The sequence below is a fragment of the Danio rerio genome, chromosome 5 (assembly GCF_052040795.2).
Source record: "Danio rerio strain M-AB ecotype USA chromosome 5, GRCz13ab, whole genome shotgun sequence".
NCBI classification, from domain to species: domain Eukaryota; kingdom Metazoa; phylum Chordata; class Actinopteri; order Cypriniformes; family Danionidae; genus Danio; species Danio rerio.
In genome coordinates, this window is record NC_141025.1 from 76,166,012 (window position 1) to 76,185,322 (window position 19,311).

The following is a 19,311-nucleotide window of genomic DNA, read 5'->3' on the forward strand; positions in this document are numbered from 1 at the left end:
AATAATAAGTAATTAGGCAGCGTTAACAAATGTCAAAAAGAAACCGCTTGATCAAGTAAACTAAAAGAGAAATTCAGTTTTCTGATCTGAAATCCCATTCAGTGAATCTCTTTCAGAATTGTCCTCTGCAAAGGTCATCTTTCTGTTGACAAAAGACAGAAAATATAAACAGTTGAAGTCAGATTTATTAACCCCTCTGTTTATTTTTTTACCCAATTTCTGTTTAACGTAGAGAAGATTTCTTCAACAATGTAAACATAATAGTTTTAATAACGCATCTCTTTGAGAACTGATTTATTTTATCTTTGCCATGATGACAGTAAATAATATTAGACTAGATATTCTTCAAGACACTTCTATACAGCTTAAAGTGACATTTAAAGGCTTAACGAGGTTAATTAGGTTAACTAGGCAGGTTAGAGTAATTAGGCAAGTTATTGTATAACATTGGTTTGTTCTGTAGACTATTGAAAAAAAAATAGCTTAAAGGGGCTAATAAAATTTACCTTAAAATGGTGTTTAAAAACATTAAAAACTGCTTTTATTCTAGCCGAAATAAAACAAATAAGACTTTCTCCAGAAGAAAAAATACTATCAGACATACTGTGAAAAATTCCTTGCTCTGTTAAACATAATTTGGAAAATATTTAAAAAATTAAAAATAAATAAAAGGGGGGCTAATAATTCTGACTTCAACTGTATGTATATATATAGTGTGTAGAGGTGAACAGTAATAGCAGTGATGATCTTAAGCAGTGTTTACCAGACATGCAGTAATCAGAGGATGTTTCATGTCAGTCTTCAGGAGTCTGTGGCCGTGAAACTTCACAAAGCCTTCACACTGTTAGAGAGGAAAGAGACAAAAATCAGACTTAAAAAAGTCATCAAAATCATGACATTAAAATCCTAAAACCTGCAGGACACTGATTGTACAATATTGTACATTGGTTTTGTGTCAGATTAAATTTTCACTATATATTCAGTTGAATGTATGTACTGAAAGATTGTATTGTATGATTTTTTGCTCCGATTTTAAACAGATTTTTAAAAGGATTTGGGTCCAGTGTTATTAATTATGTACTGACATTTAAAGTCACTAAGAAATCAAAACTGACATTTTTAGGTAATATTGCTGTATGCATTATTAAATATTAATATGAATTTATTTACATAAACACTTGAATTCAGAATTATTAGCCCCCCCCCCCCTTTATTTTTTTTCCAATTTCTGTTTAACAGAGAGCAGATTTCTTCAACACATTTCTAATCATAACAGTTTTAATAACTCATCTCTAATAACTGATTTATTTTATCTCTGCCATGATGACAGTAAATAATATTTGACTAGACATTTTTCAAGACACAAATACAGCTTAAGGTGGCATTTAAAGGCTTAACTAAGGAAATTAGGTTAACTAGGCAGGTTAGGGTAATTAGGCAATTTAGTCTACAGAACAAACCATCGATAAAGAATATCGAAAATAAGATGAGCTTAAAGGGGCTGATAATTTTGACCTTAAAATGTTTTTTAAAAAATTAAATACTGCTACTATTCTAGCCGAAATAAAACAAGTAAGACTTTCTCCAGAAGAAGAAATATTATCAGACATACTGTGAAAATTTCCTTGCTCTGTTAAACGTCATATGGAAAATATTTTAAAAAGAAAAAAAATTAAAAGGGTGGGGGGGTTAATAATTCTGACTTCAACTTTATATTTAAAAATTAAAAATTTTAATCACTGCTGTCTTATTGTATGTAGTTTTAAAATAAAATTACTCAGTCATTATTGCTTTTATTACTATTATCATTCAAAATTAATAATAATAATAGAGTGATTTCTGAAGGATCATGTGACTGAAGACTGAAGTAATGAAGCTGAAAATTTACTGGAATAAATTATTTAATTAAATGATAAACTACTTTTGAACAGTTATTTTGTAGTGAAAAAACATTTCACAATTTGTTTTGTATTTTTGATTAAATAAATGCAGCCTTGGTGAGCAGGAGAAGCTTATTTTAAAACATTTAAAAATACCACTGACCCCAAATTTTTAACTGGTAATAAAAAAAATTTATTTAAAATTTATTTAAAAAAAAAAAAAAAAAAAAAATATATATATATATATATATATATATATATATATATATATATATATATATATATATATATATATATATATATAGAAACAGAAGTTGTTGCCATTTTTAAACTATAAAATATTACTATTAACCGGAGACACCTGGAGAGCCTCCTATTTTTTGTCAAAGAGCCACATGTTGCTCGCTAGCTATAGGCTCCCTACCACTGTACTATAGAGTAGGGAAGAATGCAATTTGGGATGCATCCACTGTGTTTTTATACAGTATTGTGCTGGTGATCAGTACTTGAGGGATGGCGTCAGGGTGGAGGTGGCAAATCTTGTTTAGCAGGTCAGACGTCTGCGTGTCTGTTGCGTTGAGACCCAAATGAAACTGGGAAAGAACCGCTAGAATCTTACAGGAGTCACAGTCCGTTTGTGCTGTGGATACTGGAGAGAAAAACAGCAGAATTCACATATTAGGGATGATCACAGTCATTTACATTCACTTAAAGGGATAGTATAACCAAAACTAAAAATGATGTCATCATTTACTCACGCTTTACCTAAGCTATACGAGTTTCTTTATTCTGTTGAACAATAAATAAGATATTTCGAAGACTAAAAATTTAATTATAATGGAAGTCAATGGGGCAAAAACAGCCCCCAACATAATGAAAGGGTTGTCAATTTTCCCACAGTGTATTGTTGAGTTTTTTTTTCATTTTCAAAGCATTTTCCTGAAATATTTCTGAAAATCATTGACATAGTAGGAAAAGCAAATACTATTTAAGTCAATGATTGCAGGTTTTCAGCTTTATCCAGAATATCTTCTTATTTTTGGCTGAATATCCTCTTAATAACCAGTGGACTGATTTATAAAATAAATCTTCATAAAAGTGAACACACATAAATAAATTTTATTTACATATTAATGACTATTGCTCATTTAAAGTGGTTCAATAAAGTCAATACTTTAACTTAAATATGTTTACTTAGTTTACCTACAGCACATTCCCCCGTCAAGTTTGTTTTTAATAATAGATCACAACTTTTGCACATTTTCATCTCTGTTTTGTGTGTATGCTACATTTTAAATGTGACCCCAGGACTCCAACAATGGTTTGCATGCATTTTACTTCCTCTTATTTATGAATAAAACACTTGCTGTGTGCTAATTTGCATACTATCTGTCCTAATAGAATCAGCATGTCCCAAAACATAGTATGTAGAAAAGAGTAATGCCAAAGTTTACCGGATGGTCTACTTTTGGGAGGAATTCAAAGTGTAGAACCGTCCACATTCTAATATTGCTAATACACTATTGGCCACAATACAATGTGTGCGTCTTACCAAGTTTGTAGTAAAATTTACAAGTGTGACCCAACAGGGAAAATCAAGAATGCATGATTATATGCTGTCATGGCTTTGCAATCAAAAAGTGTTGTTTATAATGGAAGTCAATGGGGCAAAAACAGCCCCCAACATAATGAAAGGGTAGTCAGTTTCCCCAGAGTGTGTTAATAAGGGTTTTTATTTGTATTTTTTAAAGCATTGTCCCAAAATATGTGTCAAAATAAGATTTGTCACCAAACATCATCCCATTTGCTGAAACACAGAGGTAGTTGTGGCCAAATTAAGCCTCAAAATCACCTCAGAGTGGATGAAAACATCCACAACAGCACACAAGGGTTAACAGGCATTACACATTATTATGTTATGCATGTTAAGTTTAAATAGTAATCTACATAGTAAAATCATTATAGAAATAAAGATGAATTGATTGACTAAAGTAATTAGCAGTGAGATTGTTTACTGCTGTAGTTTGTGCTACTCACAGGCCATCGCTGGCGTTTCTGGTAAGAGACAGAGTCCCAGTGCGGTGCAGATGGCATGAGGAGGCATGGAGTACAGCAGGAGCTCAATTAACTGCTTTGCATAGGTTTTCACAAAGGTGTTGCACGTGTCCTCATAATGTTCAGGCAAATAACCACAGATTTTCTCCAACAGTTCCTCTATAGCCGCCTACAAAGTCAAACAAGTAGTACACTTTATTTTAAGGTACAATTCTCACTATCACCAAATCATTTAGCCTAATAAGCTACTAATTAGCTGTTTATTAATACAGGGTTCATACACATGTATCCTACAAAAAATCCATGACTCTTAAGACTTCGGGTAAACATTTATGACGATGTTTAATGTGTTATCTATGTAAACATACACTGTAAAACCCAACAGTCAACTTTATTAAATGAAATGAGTGTAGTTAACTCAAAATTGACTGAAAGTTATTTCTTCTCATTTGAAAAGAGTTTAACTCAGTGTTGAAGGTAATGATTTCATTAAATACCTCATTAATTCAACTTAAATGGAATAAGTTCACAGTACATGTATGGATTAGTACTCAAATGGTTTGTAGGAATCGGTTTCCTCAAGCGGTTTGAGTTGCCTTCACTTATTAGGTTTTACAGTACTCAGTTGGGTTGAGTTCTTTTCATTTATTCATTTATTTATTATATTTATTCATTTATTCATTTATTAACTGTGCTCAAATTGCTTCGTTTACTCAAATGGATTAAGTTTACAGTGTTCATTAGGATTAGTTTTATAACTTAAATGGATTGTTGCAATCGGTTTCCTCACGGTTGGAGTTGCCTTGACTTGCTGGGTTTCACTGTGTAATTAAATATACTCATAAAGTGACTTTTGCTGCATGTTTAAACTACCTGCTGTAAATGAGGGTAACACTTTAGAATAATGATCCATTTGTTAATGTATTAACTAACATTAAAGGTCCCATGAAATTTAAAATGAAGTCAGTATTGTTTGTTTTTAAGATATCTATTAGCTAGTGTGCTTCAAAACAGTGGCAAAATTGGCGTTTAGAAGATATAAAACTGTTATAAACTGCCCATACTGCAGTTTCTCATCAAATCCATCACTAACCAATCATATTCTCTCTACTGTCAGACATGCCCCGCCCCCTTCAAGGCACTTCTTGTTTGCTTTTCATTTGATGCGCTCCACTCTGACAGAGTGGTGATAAAACAAAACACTATTGGCTTTTTTTAAAAGGGGAGGAGCTACATTATGTCCCACCCTTTATTCGTTTTTCGGTTAAAGGTTATGTCAAACATCGAAAAAAATGCACATTTCTATGCACTTCACGGAAGCTTTAACTAAGGCTGTGTTCGAAATCGCCTACTACTCAGTAGGTGCTGCATTTCAATTTTAGCGTACTACTCGGGCTGTTAGAAGTACGTTCTATACAGTATGAATTTGAGCAGTATGAATGGAACTTGGGACATAGTACATCCGCTATTTTGTCATGATGAAGTGACCTACGCGCGTCAGTTGCGTTGCTTCACTCCCATTCATGAATGCTCTTGCGGGGCAACATGGGATAGCTTAGCGTCCATGCGATACTCACTTCAGAATCCCGCCGGACGTAGTAGGTCTTCCGGGTAATTCTCGCATGCTGATTTTCGAATGCTATAAATTCGAGCAATACTCGACTGGCATACTGATTTTAGCGTACTATATAGTATGGAAGTATGCGATTTCAAACACAATCTAAGTATTATTAATCTTGTACAGCCTTAATAAATCATAATCCCAGTGCATTATAAATGTTAACAAGCCCAACTTTGGATATTAATACTGCATTAACATTCTTTAACTTAAATAACACTAGCTCATGTTAACAAAGATGAATAAATACTGAATAAATGTATTGGTTGTTCATGTTAGTAACTAACATTAACTAAAGGACCATTATTTTAAAATGTTACCAAAATGACTTGAAACAAAACAATTAAGTTTTTTTCTGGGACAACTTATGTATTTTCAAGGCTTGGTTGTGTTTATAAGATGCAAAGCAACATGTGCTCACGCTTCATTTGTGAAAAATTGCATTATTCTTTCATATATCTTACTTTAATTATATACAGCTAACATGAAACCGACTATCATATTTCCTAGTTCGTCCGAAAGCCCGCTCTCAAGAGGCTCTGATTGGTCAGCTAACATAATGTGCTGTGATTCGCAGATCGGCTCCACGCCTCTGCTATAACATTACTGCATATCTGGCCACACCCTTTCACAGTGCAGGTTGTATGCTCGTAACCTGAAGGGTTTATGAAATCATTAACCCGGATGCATTTTTTGTAGTCCCAAAACTTTCGCTGTAGGCTTTGCTAAGCTAACTCTGTAAAAGCCAATGTCTTCCTTTGTATTAAATGTTGAGCATTTTACATTCAGAGATGTTGTTTTTGTTCCCACAACTTCATTACACATCAACTAAAGTTAAAAATATGATATCATTCGTTTTATGTTCAATCCACTCTAATTTCTAAAAATTAATAGGTAAACTTAATAAATTTGTGTTGTGCAGGTTTATTTGTCTTTCCAAAATGAACCGTGTTATTAGTTGTAAATACTTGGTTTGGATTATGATTTAGAGTAAGATCATGCAGGGTATGTGCTTTATAAGTACTAATAAACAGCCAATATCTTAATAATAGGCAGGTAGTAAGCTGCTGGTTAACATTGAGAATTGGTACTTAAACTCAGGTGTTACCCAAACAGGACGAATAACACAGGAGCATGAGTTTATATGCACGAGTTGAATGATTAAACGACTTACTTCAGTTTTCTCTTTTGGCAACAAGCTCTCTACTGTCTTGATGAAGAGGAGGCAGAAATTACAGATGGGATTGATACGAACCTAAAAGAGACAGAGTAAAAGTATAGCACATGATACATATTGGGTTATTCATGAAATAGACATGAGAACAAAGATTTCTCCAATGAGGATTTATGACTAGCAAGGTCTCAATCGTTGTATTATTGAATGCTTGAGTATTTATCAGCTATTTAGGTTGAGTCAGAACTATTTTTATAATCCTGTTATATCTGTTTATAATACCTTGGATTTAGATGGAGATTTTTCTGCTATTTCTGTGCAGATTCAAAACTGTAATGGCGGACGGCTGCTTCCCACTCAGTGCTGTTCATGCTAATGAGAGAGAGATGGTCACTAATAGGCGGGGCTTTCTCCCTCTCATAAAGCCTGGTTTATACTCGATGCGTCCGTTATTCGCTTGAGTTTGCAGATGTTTGCTTTGGGTGCGTGCAACAAGATTTCGGCTGACGGTGCGCATGGTTTTTCTGGGAGACTCGAGCGAACAATTCGCGCAACGCTCATTGGATTTGAGTTGAATGTGAAACACTGAAGGGATTTTATCTAAAACAGTACAACTGTACGAACATCTTTGTGATGCGTGATCATAGAGATAACCTGATGATCAATCATTCTTGGCTAGAAATGGCAACAGCTGTGGGAAAAGAGAAAGTTTTTGTTAAAAGGTTTGGAAAAATCCAGCCTGATCTCACGAGAAAACGTAAGTATTTTACGTTTTGGCAGTTTAGTGGCTAATTCGTACGAATTCGTACGAGTTCAGTCGTAAGAAAATGTACGATTTTAAAAAGGAGGCGTGGCACCTAACCCCACCCCTAAACCCAACCGTCATTGGGGGATGAGCAAATCGTACTAAAATGTATGAATTAGATCGTACGAATTTGTAAGAATTAGCCACTAAAAAATCTAAAGGATAAGTTTATTAAAAACAAAAGAGGCCACGGCAAAAGTAAAGACCCATGTACACAATTACAGAAATAGGTTCACACTGATGTATATGTTACAGTTTTGAATTGAAAACGATTTAATAGTTACAAAACTAAAATGAAGTCACAGAATTATTTCTTTGATAACTGGGAAGGAATACTTGAAACTATCGGTTTACAATATACTGATGGCCTGTTTCTCTAGGTTTTATTGGTGATAGTGGTCAGAAATGTTGGAGCATTATTGCCTTTTTAGCATAAGTATGAAACGGAAACTAGCCAGACAGCAACGTGTGAACTGTGGAGCGGGCTAAATCTAAAAAAAAAAAAAAAGCTGTATTTTTTAGTAAGTGTACTTTTATTTGCTTTTATTCCTGTCATAATAAAAATATATTTGTTGAGCGACCCATGTTCTCTTGTCATTAATATTTTCAAAAAAACTTTAATAGTTAGAACTGTCTGAGATATGAACAAAAGCAAGTGATGCATCAAAGTTTAATTTAAAAAAATCTTTAATAGTTATAAAAATCTTTATAATCATTAAATAGTTTATTAAAATAGTTAGTTTAAAAATATTGAATGATATTAATGGTATGACGTAATTCCGGAAACTTCCTACTTCTCTGTTTATACATGTAATTTTACAGTGGGTTTCTTTTGACCCTGCCCCCTGTCGTTTATAAGAGCCTCGTCCATTTCGCGAGGTGCGTGATGTGGCGCCAGGGGAAAGTATAAATCCAGCTTTACACGAACAAAGGGAGAATGTCAATCAAAGTGTTTCTGCAGACTGTTTATATCAAGTGTCATTATAAAAAAATAATGTATTAATTAATTTTGACCATGAGAGCTTGGTTATATCCACACACTGCTGCTATATTTAAACTGTGTTTAAATCCCTTAAAAAAGTGAGTTTTGCATATTAGGTGCACTTTAATACTTGGCTTCAACACATCTAAAAACTTTACTAGTTTCTTGTCCTTCATAACTAATCTCAAGCTAAAGTTTTTGCGGAAGAAGGACTTTCCTGGTTGTGAGAACTGAAACCAATAATACCAGAATTGAGCCTTAAATATGGGCTGTCTAAAGCATACCTCCGGACCAGTTCCTCTTGAGGGTTTTGTGTAGATCAAACCCTGTTCGTTTAGGCTGAAGTCAAGCTCCGATGCTGATTTTCTCTCAGGCTGGACGGCACACAGTCCCAGCATTGAACAAACGTCTCCATTTTCTTTCTGTGATAAGGATAAAAACAACTATAAGTTAAGACTAAATTATTAACCAGTGAAAGTTGAATTGTTTTTCAAATATTTCCCTAGTGATTATACTTTTCTTCCGGAGAAAGTCCTTGATATTAAGGTCAAGAATTAAATTTCACAGGAGGGCTAATATTTTGCTTTCAGCTGTATATTTTAGTATTGAAGTCAGAATTATTAGCCATTCTGTGAATGTTTTTCCTAAATAAATATTTCCCTAATGATGTTTAACAAAGCAAGTATTGATTTTTTTAAACCCATTTTGAGGTCAATATTATTAGCTCCCTTGAGCAATATTTATTTGGATTGTCTCCAAATCACTGTTATACAATGACTTGCCTAATTAACCTAATTTTAACCTTAACCTAGTTAAGCCTTTAAATGTCACTTTAAGCTGAATATTGGTATTTTGAAAAAATATCTAGTCCAATATTGTTTACTGTCATCATGGCAAAGATAAAATAAATCAGTTATTAGAAATGAGTTATTAAAACTATTATGTTTAGAAACGTGCTGGTAAAAATCTACAGAAGTTGAGGTAAACTATACTGGAGTGCTAATAATTCTGACGTCAACTGTATATCTAATTATTCATGTAAAATGATATTTCCCATTGGTTAAGTGTTGTAGATAGGAAAATTGTTGTGGCAGCTAGAGTTGTTAACTTAATGAGTACTCACTGTAAATGCACTGAAATGTCTGATGATTAAATGAACGTATGTCTTTGCTCCATCCATACACAAGGGGATGACGGGGTGTTCATCACAAAACCTGTCCACCGCTTTTTCAATCAGATGCTGTGGAGGAGAGAATTATAGATAGGGTCAATAGGCAAACAACTGCAGATCATTAGCAACTGACCCAGGCTCATTGGAAATATGTGCCCAGGGCTACATTTTTGAGAACTCACAAATATGTATCCTGGACTAGCTCAGTATTTCCTATAATATTGTTTTTCACTAGAGGGCGCCGCATACACTATTTATGACAATCTCAAATTTGTTACTGGGGAACATTTTGCACATTTACCAACTAAAAACCCTTCTATCCTGCTATACTTAAGTTACTTATAGAAATGCCATTAAAACTGTTATTTCATTTTTAACTTCAAGATTCTGCAACTTCACATTGTCCTTACCCATTTTAGTGTACTTATACATATAATAATAATAATTCCTTTAATTTTTATAGCGCTTTTTTGGACACCCAAAGCACTTTAAACATTGGAGGAAATCTCCTCATCCACCACCAGTGTGCAACATCCACCTGGATAATGTGACCCAGCCATATTGTGCCAGCATGCGATTAATTTTAAATAATTAATGCGTTACAAATTTTTTACGCAATTAATGCAGTTGCAGGTTTTTTTTACTTCCTGTTGTGGTTGTGAACAACTGCTTGTGAAATGTGGATAAGACCAAGGAAGCACTTTTTGAAGGCAAGTTTCAGTATAAAACAATTAGTCACATCACCAGGCTCTCCAAAGTTTCATGCAATTTCGGGTGTTTCATTTTTAACTTTCGACTTCTGTTGTAAGTTGATACCGCATGGCGAACAGAAAGAAAATCCTCAGCATTTCGTGACTCGGTGTTCCTTTAAGGTAATAAAATCACTGCTTAGGCTGCGGTAGAAATTTAATAAGAGTATTATCTTAATCATATTAAAATCGGAGTATTGGTGTCTTATGTGAATGTTCTCAGAAAATCTCTGGTGAAGTCGCGAGCTGTCAAAGACAGGGCATTACTCTGCCTTTCAGCATGAGCCTCCAAGTTTAGCGTGTTTCCTTATTAAACGCAACGAAAGTGTATGCTTCGCGTTGTTGTGTCAGAATCCTTGTGAAATACAGTAATACTTTAGGACGCTTAGTTTAAGCTAATATGATCAACGTTGAATCTGAGGGGAGTCGCTCCAGTATGGAAGGTCGTTGGGGCCAAAACGTCTGCATCGCGTTGTGTGTGTCTGTCTGTGTGTGTGTCTGTGTCAGGCCTGTTGAGGGGTGTCAGGGGTGGAGTGAGCAACGTATCTGAGTAGGGGCGTGTGCGCGCGAGACGTACCTGAAGGTCGGTGGGGGTGAGTTGCGCGCGACATAGGCTATCTGAAGAGCTAGGAGTGATGCGGGGGAGAGGGGTGTGCAATGTATTTAACGACCGGTTTGTGAGAAATTATCATTCATTTGCGGGCATTTGGGAGGCTCTGTGCACTTGCGGGATACTCCTAGTCTTAGCAACTGGATGAATGTAAAGGAGGATTAAGCAAAATTGTTTCTACTCTATAACTAATGTTCTCAACTCACAGCAATAAAACTTTACAATGAGTGCAACAGTTTGTATGCTATAGTTTATTATTATAATTTTTAATTTTCCATATCTGCAATTCCTGTATTTTGCCATTTTTTTGCAGTCCACTTAGAATCCAACATGGAAATCAATGTTTTCTTTAATGGCATTGATTGTTTTGAAGTTTAAATGTCATTAACATGCCTGTGTTTTAATTTCTGTATTAAATATGGCTGTCAAGCCAGGATCTTGATGGTTTATTATGGGTATGTTGTTTACATGAAGAAATCTGTGTTACAAGTTAAACAAAAATTCTATTAAACAATTATATTTTGAAATTTAATTCTATCAACCAATTATATTTTGAATTTAAAGTTTTTGTCTTGCGTTTACATTAACTTTACATTTGAATAGCCAAGTGTAAGTTTCAGTATTTTAAATACGATTAATTGCAATTAATTTTTTAAAAAAAGGTGCAATTAATTAGTTAATTTTTTTAATCGATTGACAGCACTAATATATATGTGTGTGTGTGTATATATATATATATATATATATATATATATATATATATATATATATATATATGTGTGTGTGTGTGTGTGTGTGTATGTATATATATATATGTGTGTGTGTGTATATACATACATATATATATACACACACATAGTCTTAATATCATGTCAGTAACATATATTTGTGTATTTGTTTGTCTTATTTATATTTTAGTTTTCTGTATACCCCTGACCCTCTTTTGTTCTTCTCCTTTTTCTATGTATCTGTATTGTTCCGTATTCTGTTCTTTAAGTTTTTTACTAGTAAACAAGTATCACCTGTGAGTCCGGATGGGAGAGCATTTCTGTCAGTAGCTGCACAATCTTGTTGCAATCGCTGCACATGCCGTTCATCTAAAGGAGGACACAGTATCTCATCAACCAAGGTTACATTTCATTAATTAATCTGATGAATAATACAAATGCTTTGGGGCATTTATTCACATTTATTAATTAAGTAGACACTTTTATTCATAGAGTTACTTACATATGAGAATAAAGAAGAATGGTAAAATGCATAGTGTTTATGTGATAATATTTATAACACACTTTCAGAAATAAAGGTATAAAAGCTGACACCGTTTCCCAGTACTGGGTTGCAGCTGGAAGGGCATCCGCTGTGTAAAACATATGCTGGAATAGTTGGCGGTTCATTCTGCTGTGGCGACCCCTGTTAAATAAAGTACTAAGCCGAAGGAAAATGAATGAAGCTGACACTGAGGTGGAACCTTTTCAAAAGGTGCAAGATTATACCTAATAGGTTCAAACTGGTAATTAATATTTACTTATCATTTACCTACCCATATGGGGTTCAAACTCTTTATGAGTTTCTTTTTTATTCTGTTGAACACCAAAGAAGATATTTTGAAGAATGTTGGAAAATGGTAGCCATTGACATGCATATTATTTTTCCTATGGATGTCAATGACTGCTGTTTTCCAACAATCTTATTTTTGGTTCAATAAAAAAAAAAAAAAAACAGGTTCATAACTGCAAAAGGGTGGGTAGATGGTGAGTGGATTTTCATTTTGGAGTGAACTATTATATTAAAGGTACATATTGGTGTCTAAAATGTACATATACGCACACCGGCCACTTTATTTGGTGTCTAACTGGTCATTAACGCAAATTTCTAATCAGCCAATCAAAGCAACTCAATGCATTTAGGCATGTAGACATGGTCAAGACGATCTGCTGCAGTTTAATTCGAGCATCAGAATGGTGAAGAAACGTGATTTAAGTGACTTTGAACGTGGCATGGTTGTTGGTGCCAGACGGGCTGGTCTGAGTATTTCAGAAACTGCTGATCTACTGGGATTTTCACGCACAACCATCTCTAGGGTTTACAGAGAATGGTCTGAAAAAGAGAAAATATCCAGTGAGCAGCAGTTGTGTGGGCGCAAATGCCTTGTTGATGCCAGAGGAGAATGGCCAGACGGGTTCCAGCTGATAAAAAGGCAACAGTAACTCAAATAAGCACTCGTTACAACTGAGGTCTGCAGAAGAGCATCTCTGAACTCACAACACGTCCAACCTTGAGGCGGATGGGCTACAGCAGCAGAAGACCACACCGGGTGCCACTCCTGTCAGCTAAGAACAGGAAACTGAGGCTACGATTCACACAGGCTCACCAAAACTGGACAAGAGAAGGTTGGAGAAACGTTGCCTGCTCTGATGAGTCTCGATTTCTGCTGACACATTCGGATGGTCGGGTCAGAATTTGGTGTCGACAACATGAAAGCATGGATCCATCCTGCCTTGTATCAACGATTCAGGCTGGTGGTGGTGGTGTAATGGTGTGGGGGATATTTTCTTGGCACACTTTGGGCCCATTAGTACAGATTGAGCATTGTGTCAACGCCACAGCCTACCTGAGTATTGTTGCTGACCATGTCCATCCCTTTATGACCACAGTGTACCCATCATCTGATGGCTACTTCCAGAAGGATAAAGCGCCATGTCGTAAAGCGTGAATCATCTCAGACTGATTTCTTGAACATGACAATGAGTTCACTGTACTCAAATGGCCTCCACAGTCACCACATCTCAATCCAATAGAGCATCTTTGGGATGTGGTGGAACGGGTGATTTGCATCATGGATGTGCAGCCGACAAATCTGCAGCAACTGTGTGATGCTATCATGTCAATATGGAGCAAAATCTTTGAGGAATATTTCCTGTACCTTGTTGAATCTATACCACGAAGGACTAAGGCATTGATGTGGAAAATTCAACTCTACAGTGACTTTTATTGGCATTTTAAAGGTTTGAAATAATATAATATATGAGAAATAATAATATAGAGAGAAGTAAGTCTGTAAAATAACAGAAAAATGTGCTGGCAGCTTATTACAAGGTTTTTATAGCATAATATACAACACCAACCCAGACTATATAGCACTTAAAACTATAAAAATTTTAATAAAAAGTCACTTTTAGGAACTTTTCAATGTTAAAAGTTGTCAGAAGAAAGATCAAAATCACGTAATGCAATTCAAAACCATAAATAAATTAGGAAAAATAAAAGCATGAATCAAAAGATGCAGAAAACTGCTTATTTATGGATTTTTTTTTTTTGTTTCGTTTTGAAAATGTTGACAGCTTTTGAACCTTTATTTCTGTTGTGCACAAACCCACACACTTTCACAACCTCTTTCACAGCCGAACAAGAAGCATAAATGAATCTTTACTGGAAAGAAAGAAGTGTGAAACGAACCGAATATTCTCAGATCCTCTTTTTAAAGTTTTTAAAACTTCACAACATGCAAAAAGACATGATCATTTGTCTAACCCAGCGTTTCTCGACCACGTCAATGGAGCTCTGCAGATTTTCCATGTCTTCCTAACCAAACACACCTGATTCAGCTCATCAGCTCATTAGCAGAGACTGAAAGAGCTGTAAAGGGTGTGACAGACTAAGGAGACATCCTAAACATGCAGTGCTGGTGGTCCTCCAGGAACGTGGTTGAGAAACACTGCTCTAAACCAATGGTATCCTAACAAGATGAATATGGGATAAAGACACTTTCCAAACCTATTTGTTGGATTTTGTATCAAGCATTTGCCTGTGGGGGAAACAATGTGTGTGACACTTAAATATAAGTCATAGGAGTCAAACTCAATTCCTGGAGGGCAGCAGCTCTGCACAGTTTTGCTCCAACCCTGATCAAACACAGCTGAACCAACTAATCAAGGTGTTCATGACTCTTTTGAACACCTCAATTATTTGGATCAGCTGTGTTAGGGTTGGAGCAAAACTGTGCAGAGCTGCTGCCCTCCAGGAATTGAGTTTGACACCTATGATATCAGTTCGGACTTTTCAGTCACTGGTCACTTACCATGGGACGACTGGTGATTCTCGGTTCTGGGTCTACACTTCTTGCCCATCCTATAGCAAAAACAAAACTAGTTACTGTGCATATTAAAAAATGCAGCTGTATCAGGTGTGTAAAATATTTGAGTTGTATTACTTTATTACTGCATTAAGTATTATTTAGGAGGATTTGCACTGTCACCATAGTCAATATATCGACTTATCATGTGACACAGACATGACCTCAATCATTTTTGGTGATGCAATTTAAATATTGCTCATAAATAAAACCAAATCTTGCAACACTTTAGGTGTCAGTATGGTTAAAGTATTTAGTATAAATGACTAGTATATTTTCATGTGGGTGTCTGACGACTGAAATAGATCTGCAGCAGATATCACAGCCTCTGTTACCCTTTACCTTGTTCACATTTATTATTATTTATTCATGATGTAATGTAATGTGTATTTATATAGCGCATTTATTGTGTATGGCCATACACCCAAAGCGCTTTACAATCATGAGGGGGGTCTCTCCACACCACCACCAGTGTGCAGCATCCACTTGGATGATGCGACGGCAGCCACAGGACAACGGCGCCAGTGCGCCCACCACACACCAGCTATTGGTGGAGTGGAGAGACATGCAGTGATCGAGCCAATTCGGTGGAAGGGGATGATTGGGAGGCCATGATCGTAAGGGCCGATAGAGGGACTTTGGCCAGGACACCGGGGTTACACCCCTGCTCTTTCACGAGAAGTGCCATGGGATTTTTAATGACCACAGAGAGTCAGGACCTCGGTTTAACGTCTCATCCGAAAGACGGCTGATGATATGTGTTTCCACATTCTGACTCCAATGCCTGATTATTAAACTGTTGAAGCACTATAATTAAATGAAATATTCTTAATAATATCATATGATGTGTTCTTTGGAAGAGTGTACTTGCATTGTGATGATATTATATTGCATTGCATAAATAAAACCATTTTATCAGTAATATTGATCAATCTATAATACACTTCAAAAAGTCAAAAGAAACTTGGGACTAAAATCGTTTTGTATAACTACAATTGAAAAATAATTGAAGAATGGTTTCCGGCTCCATTTAAATAAAATTAAATAAAATTAAATTAAATTAAATTAAATACAAGGATGAAAAACCTTCCTTAAACTTACTAATGAAATCATTGCATGGATAATATCTATTTAATATTTTAAAATTTGTTTGTTTTATTTTTTTAGGAATTATAGGGGAGCAGGACTCCAACTGAACTCATTTGTCCTACTTTGACTGGTATGCCATCATAAATAGTGAAAATAACCCATAAAAGGCTATCTCTGTTGTGAATGAAGTCATCTTTAACTGCAGACCTACTTTATTGTTGTTAAATAGAGAAAACTTTTTTTACAAGGAACGTAACTAATGCTAAATCTTGTACTTTTCTTCTATTCTTTCTCCTATTCTTGAAAGAAAAAATGACCAAATTTGAATACTAAATAGGCTATTGTTAGTATACATGATTTTTCAAATGTACTTAATCATGTAAAATCATCAAGCTCTATATTATTATTATTATTAGTAGTAGTAGTATAAAAATTATTATTTTATTTATTTTTAATTGTTCAATATTCAAATGGGAAAATTATGAAAGTTGAGGAAATCTGAGGAAAGTTGAGTGTGTTGCTCAGTTTGTTATTTGCATTAAAAAATGACAATAGGCTACAGTTTTTAACATAAATTTTTCCTAATGATATATGTACAATAAATTTGTATTTTAAAAGTAAGTATTTTTTTAACTCTAAATATTTAAGGAAATATATTTTTAACATCAAAAGGTCTGATTATGATGACCATCCAACAAGTTAATCCAGCTAAAAAAATGTGCTTAAAATGCCACTAAATGCAGTATTTAAACCTTGTATTTAAATAGAAAATCAAGTGAATACAGCAAAAAGTTCTACTTTTTGAGAAAAAAGAACCACCCCTTTCACCAGGCTGGATATGGACCTGTATATATATATATATATATTTAATATCTGACCAGGTTTTTTGTGGGGTGGGGAGAATGAAAATAATGTTTGTTTCCATTCAACCATTGCTATTGGATGAACACTTTAATCTGCAGTTAGGATTTTCCTGATATTCTTTTCTTAACCATGATAGAAAGGCTCTTAATAGTAAGCGGATTCGGTTCACTTGAATATTTATAAACGGAGCAAAAATTTGTCACATGCAGGTAAACTCTCATCCTATTGGTCAAAGCGCAGGTGTTTATGTTCCGGGTTCCGCTAGTTTACGTCATCTGTCTTAATATATGTATAACAGCATCTTCGTGAGATTGATGCGGCTTTTTCATTATTTAGTTGTTATAATGTGTTTATATCATAATGTATTATATATAGCCAATCTTTCGACCAAATTTCAGACCGCCGTTGCTCCTCCGATAAACACATGATTCGTTCTGAGAGGCTCTGGAAGATGCAGTTTGTACGTAATTTAACGTAGAGCGCAAATAACTCGCTGTGATAAATACTGCATGCTTATATATTTTTTGTTTCGACCACAAATTTGCCGTGTTTTCATTTAAAAAAGCGCGATAGTAACCAAAAACAATAAGCCAGGTGCACAATGATTAAAAACTGAATGTAATCCGGCGATTATAGTCACTGTAAATATATAGCTTGACCTCAGATTTAATGTCTTACCTGAAGACAGGGCAGAAGTGAAGAGGAAGATGTTGAGGAAGATGAACTGCAGCATGCTGGAATCAGTGCTGTTTGTGTTCAGCTGATAAACGCTGCAACATTATATTGCGCTCATATGAGGAAGTATTGAACCACCAACCACAGACTGACTTCCTGATTCACTGTACATTATTATACATAAAGATTTGCACAGCTTTGCCAGAATTAAGAAGGATTTTTGTTCTCCCAACGGTTAGATAGTAGGAAAAAACACCCTTTCTGTGTTTGGGTAAATAATGTTTAAAAATATATATGAACCATCTATAATAACTCATTTCTAATAACTGATTTATTTTATGTTTGCCATGATGACAGTAAATAATAGGCTATTTGACTAGATATTTTTCAAGAAACTTCTATCCAGCTTAAAGTGACATTTAAAGGCTTAACTAGGATAATTAGGTTAACAATAGGGTAATTAGGCAAGTTATTGTATAACGATGGTTTGTTCTGTTGACTATCGGAAAAAATAGCTTAAGGGGCTAATAATATTGACCTTAAAATGGTGTTTAAAAAATTAAAAAACTGCTTTTTTTCTAGCTGAAATAAAACAAATAAGACTTTCTCCAGAAGAAAAAATATTATCAGACATACTGTGAAAATTTCCTTGCCCTGTTAAATATCATTTAGAAAATATTAAAAAAGAAAAAGAAAAAAAATCAAAGGGGGGCTAATAATTCTGACTTCAAGTATATGTTTTGATTCAGTAAAAGTTTACATGTTAAATAATCTTTAGAACGCTTTCATTATTTAAAATATATAAAGCATATATAAAGCATATTTAACCCCATCCAATACTGCAGCCTATTTGGGAAAGTCAGTGAAAAAGATATTCACAGGAGGGCTAATAATTTTGACTTCTATATGTATATATGTCGGGTTAACACTTATTCAGCATTCAAATAATATTTACATTTTAAAAACTGCTTTCATTCCAGCCGATATAAAACAAATAAGACTCTTAGAAGAAAAGATAGTATAGGGAACACTGTGAAAACTTCTTTGCTCTATTAAATATCACTTGAGGAAGGTTTGAAAAAGAATAAATATTTCAGAGGAGGGATATTAAATTTGGCTTCAACTGTGTGTGTGTACGTATTGGGTTAGCATATTCAGCTTTCAAATGATATTTAAAACTAAAATTGTTCCCTAAAATTGACCCTTATTTGTGCTCCAGGGTCACATATTGCAACGTAATATGTGCCCTTAAATAATCGCAATTATACGTCTATTTCATGCATATAAACAAAAATGCTGGCTGAACTATAGGTGCACTGTAAAAACAAAATCGTAAAAAAGGTAAAATGACTGACAACAAAACCCATTAAATTACGGTAAAATTTCTTTGTGCAAAAAATAATAAATCTACAGATATTAAATTGTTTTAATAGAAAAAACACTTATTTTACAGACTTTTCTTAGATTATTATGACCAAATCCGTTCAATAAAGTTACACACTAA

The 19,311-nt window shown here is 34.5% G+C and overlaps 1 protein-coding gene across 1 annotated transcript; it reads right to left on the reverse strand.

Moving 5' to 3' along the window:
- Nucleotides 1–112: 112 nt before the first annotated feature.
- sftpbb (surfactant protein Bb) lies at nt 113–17,865 on the reverse strand. Its single transcript, NM_001171066.2, is given in 10 exon segments — nt 113–142; nt 764–841; nt 2,387–2,529; nt 3,918–4,104; nt 6,728–6,808; nt 8,799–8,936; nt 9,638–9,754; nt 12,067–12,141; nt 15,126–15,175; nt 17,811–17,865. Coding segments are annotated over 10 exon segments (954 nt in total).
- Nucleotides 17,866–19,311: the final 1,446 nt, after the last annotated feature.